The following is a 16,075-nucleotide window of genomic DNA, read 5'->3' as shown; positions in this document are numbered from 1 at the left end:
GTTTAAGACAAATTGGCCGTGGTAGGGTCGCCTTGCCTTATCCCGCCAACGGCGCGATTCAATCTGAGGGTCGACAACCTTGGATTACTACGGTAGAGAGGCCCTGAAGAGGGGGTCAAGGAACACGACACGAGCTTTGTGTGCCAGAGAACTTGGGTGCTAGTGCTTCTACACTACGAGACACATCAAACACACATCATACACACAAACAAGCACACACACACACGCACACACATATACCCATGTGGACAGTACCTAGTGTACACGGATTGTTGTGTATGTACCCGCTCTCGCCGCTCGGCCCATCCCGGCCGGGTGGAGTCCGGCCGAACTCCGTTGCCAGAAGCCGGCGCGAACCAGCAAGATATTTTCGGCGTATGCTCAAGCGAGGCGCCGACTGTTGTCTAAATAAAGAACACCAGTCCCAACTGAAAGGATAGACTTTTGCCAAGATTCGACGGTTGGCCGCTACACTACTAGTACTCGTACGAAAAGAAAACCCCCGCTCGCTTGGCTAACTTCTTCCTATGGAATCGGTGGATTGTTCAGAGCGGCCTCGTTAAGCCACTGGCCGTCACATCCGGAGATCTCGTTTGCGAGCAATGTCGATATGCCTGACTTCCCTTGCAGTGCTTTGAGAAACCGAGGCTACCTAGCCACTAGGCAGGCGTGTCTGGCAGGATTCCGCACTCGGGCAACAGGCGCCTTCGCTCAAAACTCGTCGTTCGGCATCAAGCTCTTCCGATGCTGGCTTCCCTCGCGATGGCAATGGTAACCAGTCGAATTACGCATTGAGAAGAACCCATTGCTATTAATATCCCACCAACCTGCTGAGGCCCAGCATCTTGAAGAAGTGGAAAGCCTCGGCTGAAGCGCCGCTAGCAGTGGATGAAGAGTTGTCTAGGTAGTGAACGAGGACTTGCCCGCTCGGTAATTTCGGTGGTTCGCGCGACGCTACGTCAAGCCACTAGTATCTATCTTTTTGAGCTACCAAAGGATAGAGGTGATAAACCACCCTTCGGCCGATCTCGAGATCGCAGACGATTGTCCCTACAGCGCTGATTAGAGGCAGGAGCGGCTCGGCCTTCTTGGTCTTATTAAGGCTGAACCGTACGGAGAACAAGTGCATCAACTGCTCGTCGAGGGCCGAAAGCAAAGGGGAGGCAAATCGTGGGTCACGTTCCACGATGCTACCTCACTTGTGCTACCTAAGGTTGCGCACAGGAAACAGCTGGTTGGCGGTCCCACAACCATGCCTTGGGCTTGCACTTCCCGCTCATACTATGTACATATGTCTCTCGTCCACATACTACCGGGGACGATCGCGGTGTCGGTTCGACTGCATCCTACTGCGTGAAGCAGCAGCATGAGCGGAGGTGGGGCAGGCATCTGCCATTTGCGGATGCAACGACAAGCAACAATCGAATCATGCGCCAAGGATCGAGCAAGGGGTTAAGCGCCCGCAGCATGCATCACGACCAATGCACAGCTTCTGGCGAATCATTGTTGGTCTTGGGTATTTTGCCCAAAACCAAGAATAGATAGCCGGCACAGGCCTCCTACGCTAGGCCAATCGAGCCCCGTGTGGCCCCTCCCCCCTTTCGGCCGTGCCTTTATTCCACCCTCCCTTAGAGGGCTTGCCAACATCGCGTGGGTAGCATGCAGTTGTTCTGGTGTGGTAAAAGGGCGACAGCCAGGGTCGCCGGCCTCGATCTATCAAGGCTGATGACTTGCGGGGAATGTGTTGCTAAGTTGGGCAGACACGGGCTGGAAACATCCCCGAACTTCGTGCCAATCTCCGAGGCACGCTTTGACTAACTACATACATCCTCGACGGTATCGCAGCACAGAGCCGTCGCGTGTGTCGATCCCAAGTGACACCTGCGTGTCCGCGTCTTGCAGCACCGAACCTGGTTAACCTCCAAAAGTCAGGTTTCCCAGGTTGGACAGGGACGGGAAGATCCAGTGGTGATCGCCGTGAGACACTCTGATCTTACACACTTGCTGGATCTCAACTCAACCTTCTTACGCTTTGCGCCAGCAGAGAGGCCTGGGCAGAGAGGCAGCAGCACTGAATGGTTGGGCATTGACTAACCATTGATCGATCTGGAAGGCTGCACCGTTGCAGGGCACGGAGAACTAGGGGTAGTTTCAAAGCAGTTGCAGAGACGCCCCCAAGTCGCCAAAGGCCACTCACGACAACCCCAGCTACCTTACCACCGAAGAGCGGGAGGGTTGGCTCCCGCTTTTCCATGCACGTCCGACGGTTTTAATCTACCCACCTGCAACACACACGACGCTAGAGTACTGATAGGTCAGTGAACCCACTGTCGCCTCCTCTCGGCACCCCGGCCGGGCCTGGTGCAATTCCTCTTTACGTCCTGCACCGCTCTCGCCCTCTGTTCGACTCCGACTGCAGGCCGCAACACCCCGCGACGCAGCCGCGCCTTGGGGCGAACCACAACTTCGAGGACGACTCCAGCCAGCGCAACTACCGCTCATCTCCAGGATCTGGGCCTTTGCACGCAAGTGTCACATGCGGCTGGGAACCTGACCCCCGAGCTCCCCCACAACACGTAACCTCGGATGTGAATGGCTTGGTGACGGCGTCGCGAGGTCTCTCTTTGGTGACGACTTGGGACAGCGTGGGACGACGCAGGCCTTGTCCACATTTTGCCCCAAGGTTCGCCTGGCCGGATATCGCCAGAAAGTGAAGACTCATATCTTACCCTCGGGTTTGAGTTTGATAAAGCCTGCCCAGCATGATGAGTTCCTCGCGCGATCCCACGGCGCGCCTTCGTGCCGGGTTGAACCCTCTTCTCACGGGATCGCTGGGCGGATTTCATGGCCACAACTCCAACAACACGCCGGTCTCGGCCTTGTCAGTGAGTTCTCACGGTGCCTTCCCGCCCGGCCAGACCCCCCTGAGCGCCATTCAGCCATACAACCCGCAAGAATGGGTAGCCTCGCCAAGTGTCGGCCCGGCTCCCGATCGCATCCAGCACGCCCAGGCTGCTCAGTCTTTTCAGGACCCTCAGAGTGAGCAGTCCCCAACCTTCTGTTCACCTTGCCGTGACTGACCCGTGGAAGCGTCGCCGCTCCCGCCTCCGCCGTACTCTCCTCCCCGTAGCGGACACCCTGCGAGTACGACATTCGATCAGCCGCAAGCGGCCAACATATCTGTCGCCAGAGCCCCGCCGCCACCGCCGCCACCGCCGCCGGCGGTACAGAGGGTTGCGACGGAGCCGCCCGCCGCCAACACGTCTTTCCCTCCACCTCCGGGAGCAAGGGGTGCCTCGCGCGAGAGACGGTTTGGGCTGCCATCTCTGGGGAGAAGGCGTGAGGTGGGACAAACAAGTCCGTCTCCGGAGCAACAACACAACAGGTCCTTCAGTATCAATTTGATGTCGCGTTGCAACTCCGGCCACCCGGGGCCGCTGACCGTTCAGATACCGCAACAACGGACCGACCAAGAGTCTGTTCAGAATACGGCGCCGGCAGCACGTCGAGCGGCGTCGACCCCGGCTGTGTCCACGCCAACCTCGGCACGGTCGCGGTCCTCCTCGCAAGTAAGGTGGGACCCTTCTATGCCCGTACCGCCGCCACCTCCGGGCCCGCCGCCGTCAGCAGTAAGATCCCAAAGCGCGCAGCGGACGCAGTCCGGAAGTGATCCCATCGTCTCACCGCCGACACGACGACCTCCTCCCAGCGGCGTCGCTGCTCTGGGACCGGTTCCGCCCACCCCAGCAAACTGGAGGGATGGAGACAATATGCCGGGTCCCCCCGCGTCTACCCCAGAGCCGCCGACCGCTGCAACAACGGTTCCTGCTTCCGAGACTCTAAGCACGGAGAACGGCGCAGCCGCCAGTTTACCCGAACCCGGCGTTTCCACGGCGAGCCCAACGGGGGGCCTGACCAGGAGCCCTGCCGTAAGGGGTGGCGAAAGGGCACAGACATTGCTCGAGCGGAGGAGCGAGAGCAGAACACGAGGGGTTGCTCGCGGCTCAGTCGACCCGTCCGCGCGACCCCAGCCTCTCTCCGATATTGTGATTCCAAGCCCATCTGCCGGGGGGCTACAGAGACGACTGACCATCAACCGGGGGACGCCGCGGTCGGCGAGGACATGCGACGCTCCCAGGACGGGCGAGCCGCATGACCCTGGCCAGGAATCGCGAACGCCACGGGCTGATGGGTCAGCACAGATTCTGTCGGGACAGGTAACACCCACGATGCTGTCCCCCAGCGCCGGGAAGCAGCCTGAGCGCCAAGTCCTGGCGCCAAAAGCCCTCCCAACCCCCCCGACCGGGAGTCGATCATCTTCATCACATCGAGGCATGGGCGTGGATCCTTTGAGTGCGCCAAATACTCCTTTACCACCGTTAACTAAACAGGCCGTCATTACGCAGACGACCGACCAGTTCGCTCGGGGAGCCATCGAGCGTTTCACGGCCTTCGCCCGGAACGAGGCGGCGGCGGCCGACGATGCCGAACGGGTCAGGCTGTTTGCCGAATTTTTTGTGAGCGAGTCGAGGATACGACGGGAACGGTACGGGGCGGCCATCAGCGCCATGGGGTCCGAGATTCTCGATCTGACGCGCGATCTGTTCCGGCCGATGGCTGCCAGACGGGAGTCGAGCAACTCGATAACCAGCGAAACCGTGGAACTGACACCGCAGTCTTCGGAGCCGAGATCGCATCGCGGGTCCATCGGGTCTGCCTTGGGCGGGAACACGCCGACATCCAGCCAAACACCGGCGCCCCCGTCGCCCGCGACGCCTGCCAACCAAAACTGGCAGTCATCCGGCTACATGCCCTCGCTATCGCCGATCCTGAGCATGAGTGTCAGCGACGCGCTCGATGAGGAGGACTCTCGCGGGCGGCCAGCCAGTCGCTGGTGGGAGTCCGACTCGACCGGTGCGCCCGGGGGCCGGCTTGAGAGGTCCAAGAGGGAATCAAAGTACATGGGTGTTCCTAAGGAGGCACGAGAGGCGCTGCAGTGGATCGATGACACGCACCCTTCGCCCGGCGACGGGTCGGGCAAGCGCGATTCTTTCCCGCCGGAAAAGACCGGATGGCATGACCAAGACCCGGCGGCTCCGCCGCAGAACTTCTCCCGCAGCTCGCTCGCCTCCTCGTCAGCGCCGGCCACCCCAAACCCGGACCACCTGGATGTCTCTCGGCTTGTGACGCTGCCGCCCCCTTACCCACGCCACCACCCCGCCGTGAACAATAACCACCCCGAGCTGGCGCAGACCCGCGCCGAAGTCCGCGCAATCAGCGACATGAAGGAGATCGAGGTGATCAAGGACGCATTCGAGCAAGACAGCGCAAAGATGCGGGCAGAAGCCGCCGAGGCGACCAAGAAGCGCCGGCAAGCTCTCCGCCAGCATCTCCAGGAGCAAGTTTCTTCGGGCACCATCGGGTACGCGGAAGCGGCGGCTATCGAAGCCGAGGCCAAGACGGAGGAGCATAACCAGGTCAGGGAGCTCGAGAGGAAAGACTTCGACTCCTTCCAGACGGCCGTTGTCATGCCGGTCAACGAGATCCTCCAGACGCGCATCAACGCGGCGACCAACCTCTTCCAGTCCCTCCGCAGCCGACTCTTTGACGAAACCCACGAGTCCAACCCCAACCTCCCTCAGGAGGAAGGTGACGAGCAGCCGGAGCTTCTCGAGAAGCTCACGCTCCTCAAGTGGATCTTCGAGGCACGCGAATCCCTCCACCGCAGCCTGTACGACCTCCTCTCGGACCGCAACGACCGCTACCGCGACATGGTGCTGGTGCCGTACCGGCTGGAGGGACAAAACGACAAGGTGGCGTCGGCCGAGGCCTTCTTCGCCGAGGACGCGGCCAAGCGCGCGCTGGCGTTCGCCGAGGAGGCGCTGCGCCGGACCCAGGAGTTCCGCGACGTGGTCGAGGAGACGGTCGTGCGCGGGGTCGAGGTGCAGCTCAACGCCTTCTGGGACATCGCGCCGCCGCTCAAGCGGCTGCTCGACAAGATCCCGGCCGACGGCGCCGACCTCGAGGGCTTCCACATCCAGATCCCCGCCGCCGAGTTCGCCGAGAACCCGAGCTACCACGAGCACCCGCTGCAGTACCTCTACAGCCTGCTGCTGCACGCCGAGAAGAGCACGTACCAGTTCATCGAGAGCCAGACGAACCTGCTCTGCCTGCTGCACGAGGTCAAGGAGGCCTGCGTCACGGCCAAGGCCAAGGTGATGGAGCTCGACGGCAGGGACCCGGCCCGGGTGGAGGAGACGAAGGCGGAGGAGACCAGGCGGCTGACGGACGACCTGAAGGAGAAGGTCCGGGTGGTGCAGGACCAGTGGAACAGCGCGCTGGGGGAGACGGTCGGGATTGTGAAGGAGGGGGTCGGCGGGTACCTGCTGGAGACGGGCGGTTGGGATGAGAGCTTTGAGGAAGGGGGCGTTGGTGGCGTTTGAGACTCCTTTTCTCTCTCTCTCTCTCTCTCTCTCTTTCTCTCTCTCTCATGACACACCGGGCTGCCCTGGCGTTTTCCACGGCTTCGCCCCCAGTTAGGGTGATTTGCTGATGGCGGTTCTGATACCCCGTTTTGCCGTCTATATCTCTTGTTTCTACTTTCTTTCTCTTCTCAGTGCACTATCTGAAGAAGAACGAGGCTACGATGTATATGAACTGAATAATATTGAGACGGAGATGAGTCAACGGATGGAGGAGAGGACGATTCACGGACTTGTATCTTCAAAGCCGTACTTCCTATATCAGGACCCCAACCTTGCGGTGTCTGGCAAGAAGCCTAGGCATAATCCCGACGGGAGCTTTGATCGCCTAACCTCTACGCGTCATACCTTCCAGGTTGCCCTCTGCGCAAGTCCAGAACGACAAAACAGGACATGCTATTTCCCGTCCCGAGACACTAACGGGCCAACATGGCTCGTTTGATATCATCAGATCAGAGCATAGGCGATCTAAAACACACGTCACAGCGGAGAGAATTTTTAAGTCCCTCCATTCCGCGTCGTGTATGCATGTATGTACAGTTGATGTGATAGTACAGTTACCAGATTCTCCCTCCTGTAAATACAGAGTGTCAACACACTGGTGGGCATTTCCCAGTTCAGGCCATATCCACAACCTACCAAACAACCACCATTTTCCACTCTCTCCGCCACAAAGCAAGAGAAAAAATAATAGTACCCACCAGTGCCGGTTTGATACAACACAAAATTCGCCAAAAGGCCGCCTGCGCGATAAACCCTTCTGTTGCTCGTACACATCACACTTTCTCTTTAATAAACAAACAAACGCGCTGTAAGCGGTTCCCCATCAAAGGTCTTCCCCCCCCCCCCCCCGGCGGAGGCCCCCTTCTCCCTTTTTTCTTCTTATTCTTGCCAACCGTCTGTCTACTTCTTCCCCTCGCCGCCCTCGACCGAGTCCTCCGCCGAGCCGTCGTACTCGACGGGAAGGTCCATGCCGACCCGCCGCGCCGTCAGCCGCACGCGCTCCTCGTCGTCCATGCCCATGCCCGGGTTGTAGCGCTCCAGGAGGGTCACGTAGGTGCGCTGGGCGCGCAGGTAGGCCAGGAACTGCTCGGCCTGGGCGGCGCGCAGCTCGGCGGCGGCGGCGGCCGTGGGGCCCGTTGTCGTCGTCGTCGTCGTCGTTGTTGTTGATGGTGATGGTGATGGCTGGAAGTTGTCGCGCAGACGCTGGTGGAGGGGTGCGCGCGGGTTAGAGAGGAGCGGGCGCGGAGGGAGCTCGCGGAGGAGGGAGCGGTAGAGGGAGCGGAGGCGCGCGGCCATTGTTCTTTTTCTTCTCTATTATTTTGATATTTGTTGTTTTATATTTCTGTCGTGGCGACGTTGAATTCCGAATATAGCGGTTGGCAATAAGAAAAGGGACTGTTGTGGTAGGCGACGGGAGTACTCCGTACAGTCAACGTTCATTGATGGAGAGTTTCGGACTGCATCACCCAAGGAAAGGGAAATTTAACCCTAACCCTTATCTGGTGAATGCCGTTCCCAGCAGGCAAGATTGTCTCGATTAAGTGCATTCAGTTATCTTCAGCGATTCTCCAATCCGCCGAACATGTGCGACTGCACGACATTCATTCAAACAAAGAAAATCCATCCACGGGTTTGCTGGTCAACCCACCAACACACCAACACAATGGCGACACCAAAGAGGATATCACCAACAACGCTACCTGCCAATATTACCCGGCAAATCCGCCGCCAATTCTCCTCGTCACCTTCACAGGGCTTCCCCTCGAAATACTACCCTCCTTCGTCCAAGACCAATCCGCAGAAGAAACGAGCCACGCTCGCGGAACCGAGATTCCCGGCCATCTCGTACCTGCCGTCGCCCTCCAACGACCCACAACAGCATGTAGTGCCCTCGCAACTGCCGAGCGCGGCCTCCCTCCAGCAAGCCAGCACCGTCTTCACGTCGCAGGCGCCGCGCTTCCTCTACTCGGCCTCGCGCTTCCTGCACATCCCCGTCAACACGCACACGCCCGAGGTCTGCCTGGTCGGGCGGTCCAACGTGGGCAAGTCGACGCTGATCAACGCGCTGGCGGGCGCCGACGCCGACACGGCGCGCAAGGCGCACGGGCTCAAGGCCCGGACCGCCGGCCTGGCCATCACGAGCCGCGTCGCGGGCAGCACCAAGAGCGTCAACGCGTACGGCTTCGGCCCGCCCAGCAAGGCGCAGCGCATCGCGGCCCTCGAGCGCGCCCGCGAGGTCAAGGAGCGCCTGCGGATCGAGACCGGCAGCCGCAGCGAGCGCCGCGCCAAGCGGGACCTGCTCGAGCCCCCGCCCCAGCACCGCCTCATCATGGTCGACCTGCCCGGCTACGGCCTCGGCTCCGAGGCCGAGTGGGGGACCGAGATCCAGAAGTACCTGGCCCGGCGGCAGATGCTCAAGGGCGCCGTGCTGCTCATCGACGCCGTCGCCGGCATCAAGGAGGCCGACCGCATGGTGCTCGAGACGCTCCGCGACGCCGAGGTCAGGACGTCGGTGGTGCTAACCAAGGTGGACAAGCTGATGCGCGACACCAGGGAGGAGCGGGCGCGGAGCCGGGTCGAGGAGGTCTGCCGCAGCGTGTGGAACGAGCTGAGGAGGGTCGAGGCCGGCAGCGCTACGTGGTTGGAGGGTGCCGAGAAGGGGTGGCAGAGGGAGATCTGGGTCACCTCGGCGGGGGACCCGGACGCCGATGGGAACGGCGTGGGCATCGTCGGAGCGAGATGGGAGATCTGCCGCCTGGCTGGGCTGGTGGAGGACAAGCGGGTGCTCAATGCGCCGCCGCCGAAGCCGGCCGCCCAGAAGATCGTGTCCTTTGACCAGATCCAGTGGATGGCTGATTCGGAGGCCAACAAGGCTAGGATATTGCCGCAGCGGCCATCGTTCTGAGGTTAAAGGGGGTTTCCATCATTGGTCGGTTGAGGAGGTTACGGTACCTGGGAAGAGCGTGTATGGATAAGGTTGTAAAATAATGTACTGTACATGGAACTGGACTGCTAGACTGGACGGCAAGTATGATACCCGATAGGTTCTTGGATGCTTGAGATCACACTTCCTACTTTATCTACACTATCCTCTCTCCTTGTTGTTGTTGCCAATATCTCGCGCTGTTGATACCTCGTGCTAAGGCCGTCCCAAAGGCAACCTAGGCTAGGTAGATCTTCCTCGCTCTCCTCTTCTTCTTCCTCCGCAGCCTGTTCTCTGCCACCGGCACGTACGGATCCCGAAACATAAAGTAGGGCAAGAACACGTCCACAAGGTTGTCCCAGAATCCGAGATCGTAGAGGTTCTCGACATCCTTCAAGCGCCAAACGCCCTCCCACTCCCCGTACCCCGGGAGAACCTCCCCTGTCGGCGGTTTGCCGTCGTTGGTCCGCACCAGGACCTGCTCCGCCTCCACGGGCCACCTCGTCCACGCGGGTTCCACCGTCAGGTCCTTGATGCGCCCGGGATCCAGCCTCCTCTTCCACGCGAGCCCGTCGTCCATGTCGGCCTGCCAATCGGACCACTTCATCGACTCGTTGGTCGTGGTGCCACAGTAGATCAGCCACAGGTGGTAGCCCAGCAGCGCCCACACGAGCGGGCTGATCATCAGCGCCAGCAACGTCACAGCGGCCAGCCATACGCCACCGCTGCCGCCGCCGCCGCCCCGGCCACCGTCCTGCATCCCCCAGCTCCAGACGACGAGCCAATCGGTTATGGACATGCCGCGCCCGCCGTCGGCGCGCCACGGCAGCAGCGCCCAGCTCGGAAACCGCCGGCGCATCTGGGCCGTCATCAGGCGCACGCCGACCACGCCGCCGTAGAGGGTCAGGACGGCGGTGGACAGCAGCAGGAGGAGGAACCAGTGGTGGTTGCCGGCGCCGACGCAGTTGTTGATGAAGATGCAGTGGTGGTCGCAGCGGGCGACGCAGCGCCGGCACACGCTGCAGTGCTTGGAGCGCGCGGGCTTGAGGCGGCGGCAGGTGGCGCAGACGGCGCCCGGGTGGAAGAGGGTGAAGTCGTACGGGTACCGCGCCATCTCGGGCACGTGGTTCGCCTCCGTGATGGTGCCCGGGTCCGAGGCGGCCGAGAGGTAGAGGAAGAGGTAGGGGAGGAAGACGGCCACGCTGCCCGTCGTCTTCTGCAGGGTGCTGAGCTGCGGCCAGGCCGCGGGGAGATACAGGGCTTCGCCACCCACGAGGAGGACGAGGAAGAAGATCTTGTGAAGGGAGAAAAAGGGGGGAAGGAGGGGAGGGAGATCTCAGTCAGCTGGGCGAAGGCGGAAACATCTCGACTTGGAGAAAAAAGGAGGGAACAGGGTATGGGCGTACCAAGACGGTTGGGTGCCGGTCGTACATCATGTAGTTGAAGAAGCGGGTGCAGGAGGAGGTCACTTTACCCCCGGTAAAGCGCCGGTCAAGGGTTGTGAGGCCATTGGGGAGGTGTACCCATATTAGGCGGTGCAGCCAGGCGATCGGTGTATGTCTATAAAGTTGATAGGGTTAGACAATGGCAAACTTTAGTTAGTAGTGTCAAGCACTTTAAGGTTGTGGAAATTTCGTTACCGAAGTGCTGGGAGGCGGCCGAAAAAGGTCACAAAGACCATGAACGAGATGGCCAGGATAACGAGGGCAATTTTCGCAATAATGCCCATTTTGAGAGTTATGATGCAGCCCAGTCAAATGCATCCTTTGCAGGACGTGAAAAAGAATGCAGCGCTTGTTGTACAGTAGGTTTGCTGTGTACAGGGGCTGCGCAGGTTGGTAAGTTGCTTGGTTTGAGTCCAACTGCAACCGAACCTCCCGAGTTGACCTGGGATCAACAAAGGAAATGGAAATCAGGTCTCCAGGTAACTAGCGGGCGCTGCAGCCGCTCCCACTAAGTCGGAGAGCGTGGTGCTAACTCGAAAGAAGGATTAAATGCCGGGGTTAGAATGCAAATTGGCGCTCAAGCGCCGAAGAGGAAGGCAGGCCCTGGTCGTCTCATCTCAATGCCTTTTTCTTCATTGCGCTAGGGGTTCTTATGAGAGATTGTTGTTGTTAAGTGAACTGCGCTTGACAATGCGACTCGTTAAGCAGTTATGTAAGCAATTAAGCGATGCGCTTTTGCAAATCGCGTGACACCGCGATTACGGAAGTAACAACGGATCCGTAACTTCTATGCATTTGGGCCTCCACCGCGCCAGGCAAACCGAACTGCATTCCAATCCAGAGCCCAACTTTCATATTTATTCCCCGGGATTGCCACTCCTGGCACGATCAAAGGTCGATCTGGCGATTCCCTATTCACTACTTTTCCTTGAAATCTTGACAAAAGCAGACGCTGTCCAGCTTTCCTGCAGGGATTTGCAAGACGCGCCACGGTTACTGTCGCGTTCGTCTCGCGCATACATCGATCGCAGCGTGACAAGAAGACACAGCCCATATATCGAACCTCCCCATTTGGTCTCATTGGAGAGAAAGCCGGCTTGCAACCTTTGAATGTGTTGAACCGAATTAATACCTGGCCTTTGCTTGTCGCTCATATTCCTCCGTTTTTAGGTTATCCTGGGCGCTGGCCTGGGGTTAGGGTTCACTTTCACAGCTTCCTAGGCAAGCTCAGCAGCATGCCACCATGGCAGCCCCTACCACCTACGACGGGGTAGAAGGAAGGTACGAAGGGACTCTATTTAATGGAATCAAGTTTTGGGTTGCACAGCGGGTGCCCATTCGGAGTTCCATCGTGGGTAAAATCAAGGTAACCTGCCGCCTCTCTCTCCCCTTCCCCCCTTTCCCCCTTTTTCCCCCCTTTGTCCCCCCCCCCTCCCAAAACCAAAAAAAAAAAAAAAAAAAAAAAAACCTACGTCTGTACATGCCATGGCAACCCCTAACAGTGCGACAGGACAATGGTGGCAAAGTTGTGCTGCTGGAGAAACACGCCGACGTGTTGATTGCCGACCACGCCCGCAAGGACTGCCCCCTGCGGTCCGTATCCTGGAAGTACATTGAGGACTCTGTCGCCAAAGGGGAGCTCCTCAATATTGAGAACTATCGCATACATGGCACCATTGAACCCCGTCCAGCCGGGTCAACCATGCCCGTAAAAGGTACTCGGGTGCCGTTCACCCAGCTAGACGAACAGATACTCGTCACCTGGGTACGGCGGGCAGGGGTTGATACCCTTGGCAACAAAATCTACCAGAAGCTTGCCGAGCGGGTGAGCACTCAGCCATCTTGATATTTGACGTGCGTCTCTAACTCCCAACAGTACCCCCACCACACCTGGCAGTCGTGGCGGGATAAATGGGTCAAGAAGCTGTCCTTGCTTCCCGAAGATCAGCTGCCGCCAGTTCTGGAGGAATTACCGTCCCCCAATCCACAGCCAGGTGGTGGCATTCCAAGTAATGCCACGCCCAGTGTTGCAGCCCTGCCAATGGCTCCGGCGGCAACCCCTCAGCCCGATGTCAATCCCGCTCCTCCGCCCCGTTCGGACCCGGTGAAAAGGGGCAGGGCTGTTTTTACTGAAGAGGACGACAAGCTGCTTATTGAATATGTGACGCAGCGCATGCGGGCGGGAATGTTGCCAGGCGGCAACGTGATATACCAGGAGCTGGAACGCGAGGTCAGTCTCTCTTCGATGGCTGCTATCATCAAGCTGACCCTTCTCTCCCAGCATCCCCAACATACCGCGCAATCATATCGCAGTCGGTTTTTGCGGTATCTCTCATCGAGGACACCCAACAATAAGCCAAATCATCGGATGACCGAAACCGAGCCTGATAGCCCCTCGGTTCAGCCTGTACCAGCCAGCAAGCCGGCAACCGAGCCTCCTCAGCCACACACACGCCCAGCTGTTCCAACGACACCACCCGTCCCTCGATCAGCAGCCAAGTCAACAACGACAAGCCTACCCCGGAACCAGGCAACCGTTGATAATCGTCCACCACCATCATCATCACCATCATCATCACCACCATCGCCGCCGCCGCCACCGCCACCGCCTCAACTTAGCATTACGAGAGCCGTCGCGCACGCAGATAATCAACGCTTGAAGATACTGGAGGAACTAAGATACAGAAAGCAACGAATCCTGGCCGCTAGGAAGATACAGCACGCCTGGAGAGCACAACGTCTGCGAAAGAAGCTGAGGGCTCTTCTTGCGATCTCCAGATTCCAAGCGAGAGCACAGGGTTTCTTGGTACGGCGCTTTCTTAGCATACCGATAGACCAGCCTGAAGGATCAACATCTCTCCTCCAAACGGAGCGGGTTTTTTCTCAAAAAGCGCCTGTGACGGACGAACGTGAGCCTGAGCAGGGCCAGGAAGGCATTGAACCTTCCGCATCCCAAGGCGAGGCGGAGTTTTCAATCTTCCAGCAAGAGAACGAGAGCGAAGCTATTCACACGAACGTAGGGGAAGACACGGCCCCCGGTCTCGGTACCAAAATTACGCCCGTCTTGGCCCGCGAAGAGTTCTGGCGCAACTTCAATGAGTACAACATGCTCAACAACATCACTTCCTCGCCATGGGCGCAAGTAGGAAATCACATAGTGGATTTCTGGGACCTCTGGCGGTGTGCTACCGCGGAGCCTGACCACGCATCCCGCGACTGGGAGGTCATCTCGGAGAACCTGGGCTTTGATTGGATTGCGGAACCGCATGTGCCGGTGCATTTGAAGGTTGCGTTTGAGAAGCATTTGCTGGGGTTCGAGGAGGCGCTGAGGGAGTTTGAGCAGTGGGAGGATAAGGATGGGGAAGAAGAGGAGGAAGAGGGAGAGGGAGAGGGAGAGGGAGAGGGAGAGGGAGAGGAGGTCGGGGAGAAGGGAGGATATGGCGAAAGAAACGAGGCTCAGGAAGAGCAACGAGATTGCTTGCCTCAAGAGTTTGAGGCGGGGTCTGCGGCCGAGCCAGACGACAATACCGTGGCTGTTTCGCAGACATCCGACGACTTTATTTCCTCGCCTCCCCTTGTTGGCTTGAAACGAGCCAGATTGCCGTCGACCTCGCCGTTCCACAGCTTAGTCAAGAAGCGCCCGCGATACGACCAAAGCAGCGAGATTCCCGAGACGCCAGAAACTCGTGCTGCACGAGCTGGACAAGGGACTGCTGGCGCATGGGCGGCCGCCACCAACCAGCAGACCCCTACCCGACCGCCTCGTCGTCCGGAGCCGGCAAGGCAACGGATCGAGCTGGAAACGCAGCTTCCCCCACCGCCAGGGCAAATCGAAGGGGCCGATGGCAGCGGCCCTCCCACTCCGTCACGACAGCTGCTCTCCGATGTTGGAGCAGCCTCTTCCCCCGTGCGGCCACCTCGAACCGCCTCGGCAGCCGTATCCTCGGCCGAACCCCGCCTCCCGTCCATTGAGTACGATGAAGAGGAAGACTCCGATTCCAGCGACGCTTTCGAGTCAATCAGCAATCTCCCCGTCGCCGTCGGGCGCTCAAGGCCCCTGGCCAACAGTGGCGGGAGGCCCCCCCCTCGATCATTACCGTGGCCGAGAGACCGGGGGGGCGACAGGGGCAAACAAGCAGCCACCATGCCCGCCAACACCTCGTCGCCACACCCCTGGCCCGCAGCCGCGGCAACAACCAATATCCGGATCCTTCCTCCCTCTTCCTCCACGGCGGGACGCACCTCCAGCCTGACCCCTCAATCCGTTCGTAGGAGGACCCCGATCAACCCAGCCCCGATCATGAACCACTTCCTTTCACAGCGGAAATACCCGCCCCAGCTCATTGCGCGCGCCATCAAGGCCACGACGTGCCAGTTCGCCAACGCGGGCGCCGTGCTCGACAGCCTCGCGCGAGGCAAGGGGATCCCGACCAACCTTCCCGGGGTGTGGACAGAGGAGGAGGACGCGGCACTAAGGGGGATCGAGGACTGGATGGATGCGCTGCGCGGGAGGATGCCTCCTCCTCCTCCTCGCCTTTCTGCGGCCGATGCAGCTGACAGTCAGGGCCAGCCAGGTGGTGGTAGAGAGGACAGGGTGTTTTGGCGGTTGGTGATCAAGCATGGGAGGGAAAGGGTCTTTGGGAGGAGGGAGTTCTTGAAGGTTTGGGAGAGGGCCTAGAACGAAATATGTCAAGTCACACTGGGTTTGATGTCGGGGTCGGATTTTGTCTTTTTTCTTCGTGTTTTCTTCTCTGCGCATCAGGTAGATGGGAAGTTGCGTGACTCAGGGGACAGAGGGTAAGTCGTGGTTGTTGGATCAGGCTTTCATCATTGAGCTCGGGACGGGGACTGGTGTACAGCATACGTAGCTATTCGGGTGCGGAATTTCGCAGGTTGCCAATCTAGCGAGCTGGTATGATTACCCACGGTACGAAGTATTGTACAGTCACATCCAAAAAGTGATTAGCCATATCAGGATTAGTAGGTCTTTTACACACCACCCCACGATCTTATAAGACATATAGTAATAGCAACACTAGGCATTTAAATACAGAAATAGGTCTCCTGATTCCTTGGAAAGTATAGAAAGAGCTTAGATATATAGGAAATTCAGTAGTGTGTAGCTCCTCCCTTGTTGCGAATACATTCCTTACACCTATTCGTAAATGATAGGACTACCCTCTCCTAATCCTGGCACGTCAATCTATTCCATTCTTCGTATA

The 16,075-nt window shown here is 59.0% G+C and overlaps 5 protein-coding genes across 5 annotated transcripts; 3 read left to right on the top strand and 2 right to left on the bottom strand.

Moving 5' to 3' along the window:
• Positions 1-2,474: 2,474 nt before the first annotated feature.
• On the top strand, positions 2,475-6,725 carry MYCTH_2306257 (uncharacterized protein). The gene is made up of 3 exons (XM_003663934.1): positions 2,475-2,683; positions 2,753-3,039; positions 3,091-6,725. Exon 3 carries the CDS (start codon positions 4,230-4,232, stop codon positions 6,441-6,443), a length of 2,214 nt encoding a protein of 737 aa, XP_003663982.1. The 5' UTR covers positions 2,475-2,683; positions 2,753-3,039; positions 3,091-4,229; the 3' UTR covers positions 6,444-6,725.
• Positions 6,725-7,951, bottom strand: MYCTH_2306255 (uncharacterized protein). Its single transcript, XM_003663933.1, has 2 exons — positions 7,184-7,951; positions 6,725-7,056 (listed from the first exon to the last, which is right to left on the bottom strand). Exon 1 carries the CDS (start codon positions 7,779-7,781, stop codon positions 7,386-7,388), a length of 396 nt encoding a protein of 131 aa, XP_003663981.1. The 5' UTR covers positions 7,782-7,951; the 3' UTR covers positions 6,725-7,056; positions 7,184-7,385.
• Positions 7,952-8,069: 118 nt separating this feature from the next.
• Positions 8,070-9,483, top strand: MYCTH_2306254 (uncharacterized protein). The gene has a single exon (XM_003663932.1). It carries the CDS (start codon positions 8,149-8,151, stop codon positions 9,388-9,390), a length of 1,242 nt encoding a protein of 413 aa, XP_003663980.1. The 5' UTR covers positions 8,070-8,148; the 3' UTR covers positions 9,391-9,483.
• Positions 9,484-10,960, bottom strand: MYCTH_2306253 (uncharacterized protein). The gene is made up of 2 exons (XM_003663931.1): positions 10,815-10,960; positions 9,484-10,702 (listed from the first exon to the last, which is right to left on the bottom strand). Exons 1-2 carry the CDS (start codon positions 10,839-10,841, stop codon positions 9,647-9,649), a joined length of 1,083 nt encoding a protein of 360 aa, XP_003663979.1. The 5' UTR covers positions 10,842-10,960; the 3' UTR covers positions 9,484-9,646.
• A 681-nt stretch (positions 10,961-11,641) lies between these two features.
• MYCTH_2306252 (uncharacterized protein) lies at positions 11,642-15,781 on the top strand. The gene is made up of 4 exons (XM_003663930.1): positions 11,642-12,219; positions 12,364-12,678; positions 12,730-13,083; positions 13,135-15,781. The coding sequence occupies exons 1-4, from the start codon at positions 12,097-12,099 to the stop codon at positions 15,529-15,531; spliced, it is 3,189 nt and encodes a 1,062-aa protein (XP_003663978.1). The 5' UTR covers positions 11,642-12,096; the 3' UTR covers positions 15,532-15,781.
• Positions 15,782-16,075: the final 294 nt, after the last annotated feature.

This window comes from Thermothelomyces thermophilus, chromosome 4 (genome assembly GCF_000226095.1).
Source record: "Thermothelomyces thermophilus ATCC 42464 chromosome 4, complete sequence".
Classification (NCBI taxonomy): Eukaryota; Fungi; Ascomycota; class Sordariomycetes; order Sordariales; family Chaetomiaceae; genus Thermothelomyces; species Thermothelomyces thermophilus.
Note: the sequence above shows the minus strand (reverse complement) of the source record. Positions and strands in the feature narration are given on the sequence as shown.

What these genes read in the sequence shown, in the direction of transcription:
- MYCTH_2306257 (XM_003663934.1), top strand. Translation starts at nt 4,230, where the DNA reads ATGCTGTCCCCCAGCGCCGGGAAGCAGCCTGAGCGCCAAGTCCTGGCG.
- MYCTH_2306255 (XM_003663933.1), bottom strand. Translation starts at nt 7,781, where the DNA reads ATGGCCGCGCGCCTCCGCTCCCTCTACCGCTCCCTCCTCCGCGAGCTC.
- MYCTH_2306252 (XM_003663930.1), top strand. Translation starts at nt 12,097, where the DNA reads ATGGCAGCCCCTACCACCTACGACGGGGTAGAAGGAAGGTACGAAGGG. An exon ending in CCATCGTGGGTAAAATCAAG is followed by an intron (nt 12,220 to 12,363) that starts GTAACCTGCCGC and finishes ACAGTGCGACAG; the next exon opens with GACAATGGTGGCAAAGTTGT. An exon ending in ACCAGAAGCTTGCCGAGCGG is followed by an intron (nt 12,679 to 12,729) that starts GTGAGCACTCAG and finishes AACTCCCAACAG; the next exon opens with TACCCCCACCACACCTGGCA.
- MYCTH_2306254 (XM_003663932.1), top strand. Translation starts at nt 8,149, where the DNA reads ATGGCGACACCAAAGAGGATATCACCAACAACGCTACCTGCCAATATT.
- MYCTH_2306253 (XM_003663931.1), bottom strand. Translation starts at nt 10,841, where the DNA reads ATGTACGACCGGCACCCAACCGTCTTG. An exon ending in ACCGGCACCCAACCGTCTTG is followed by an intron (nt 10,703 to 10,814) that starts GTACGCCCATAC and finishes TCCCTTCACAAG; the next exon opens with ATCTTCTTCCTCGTCCTCCT.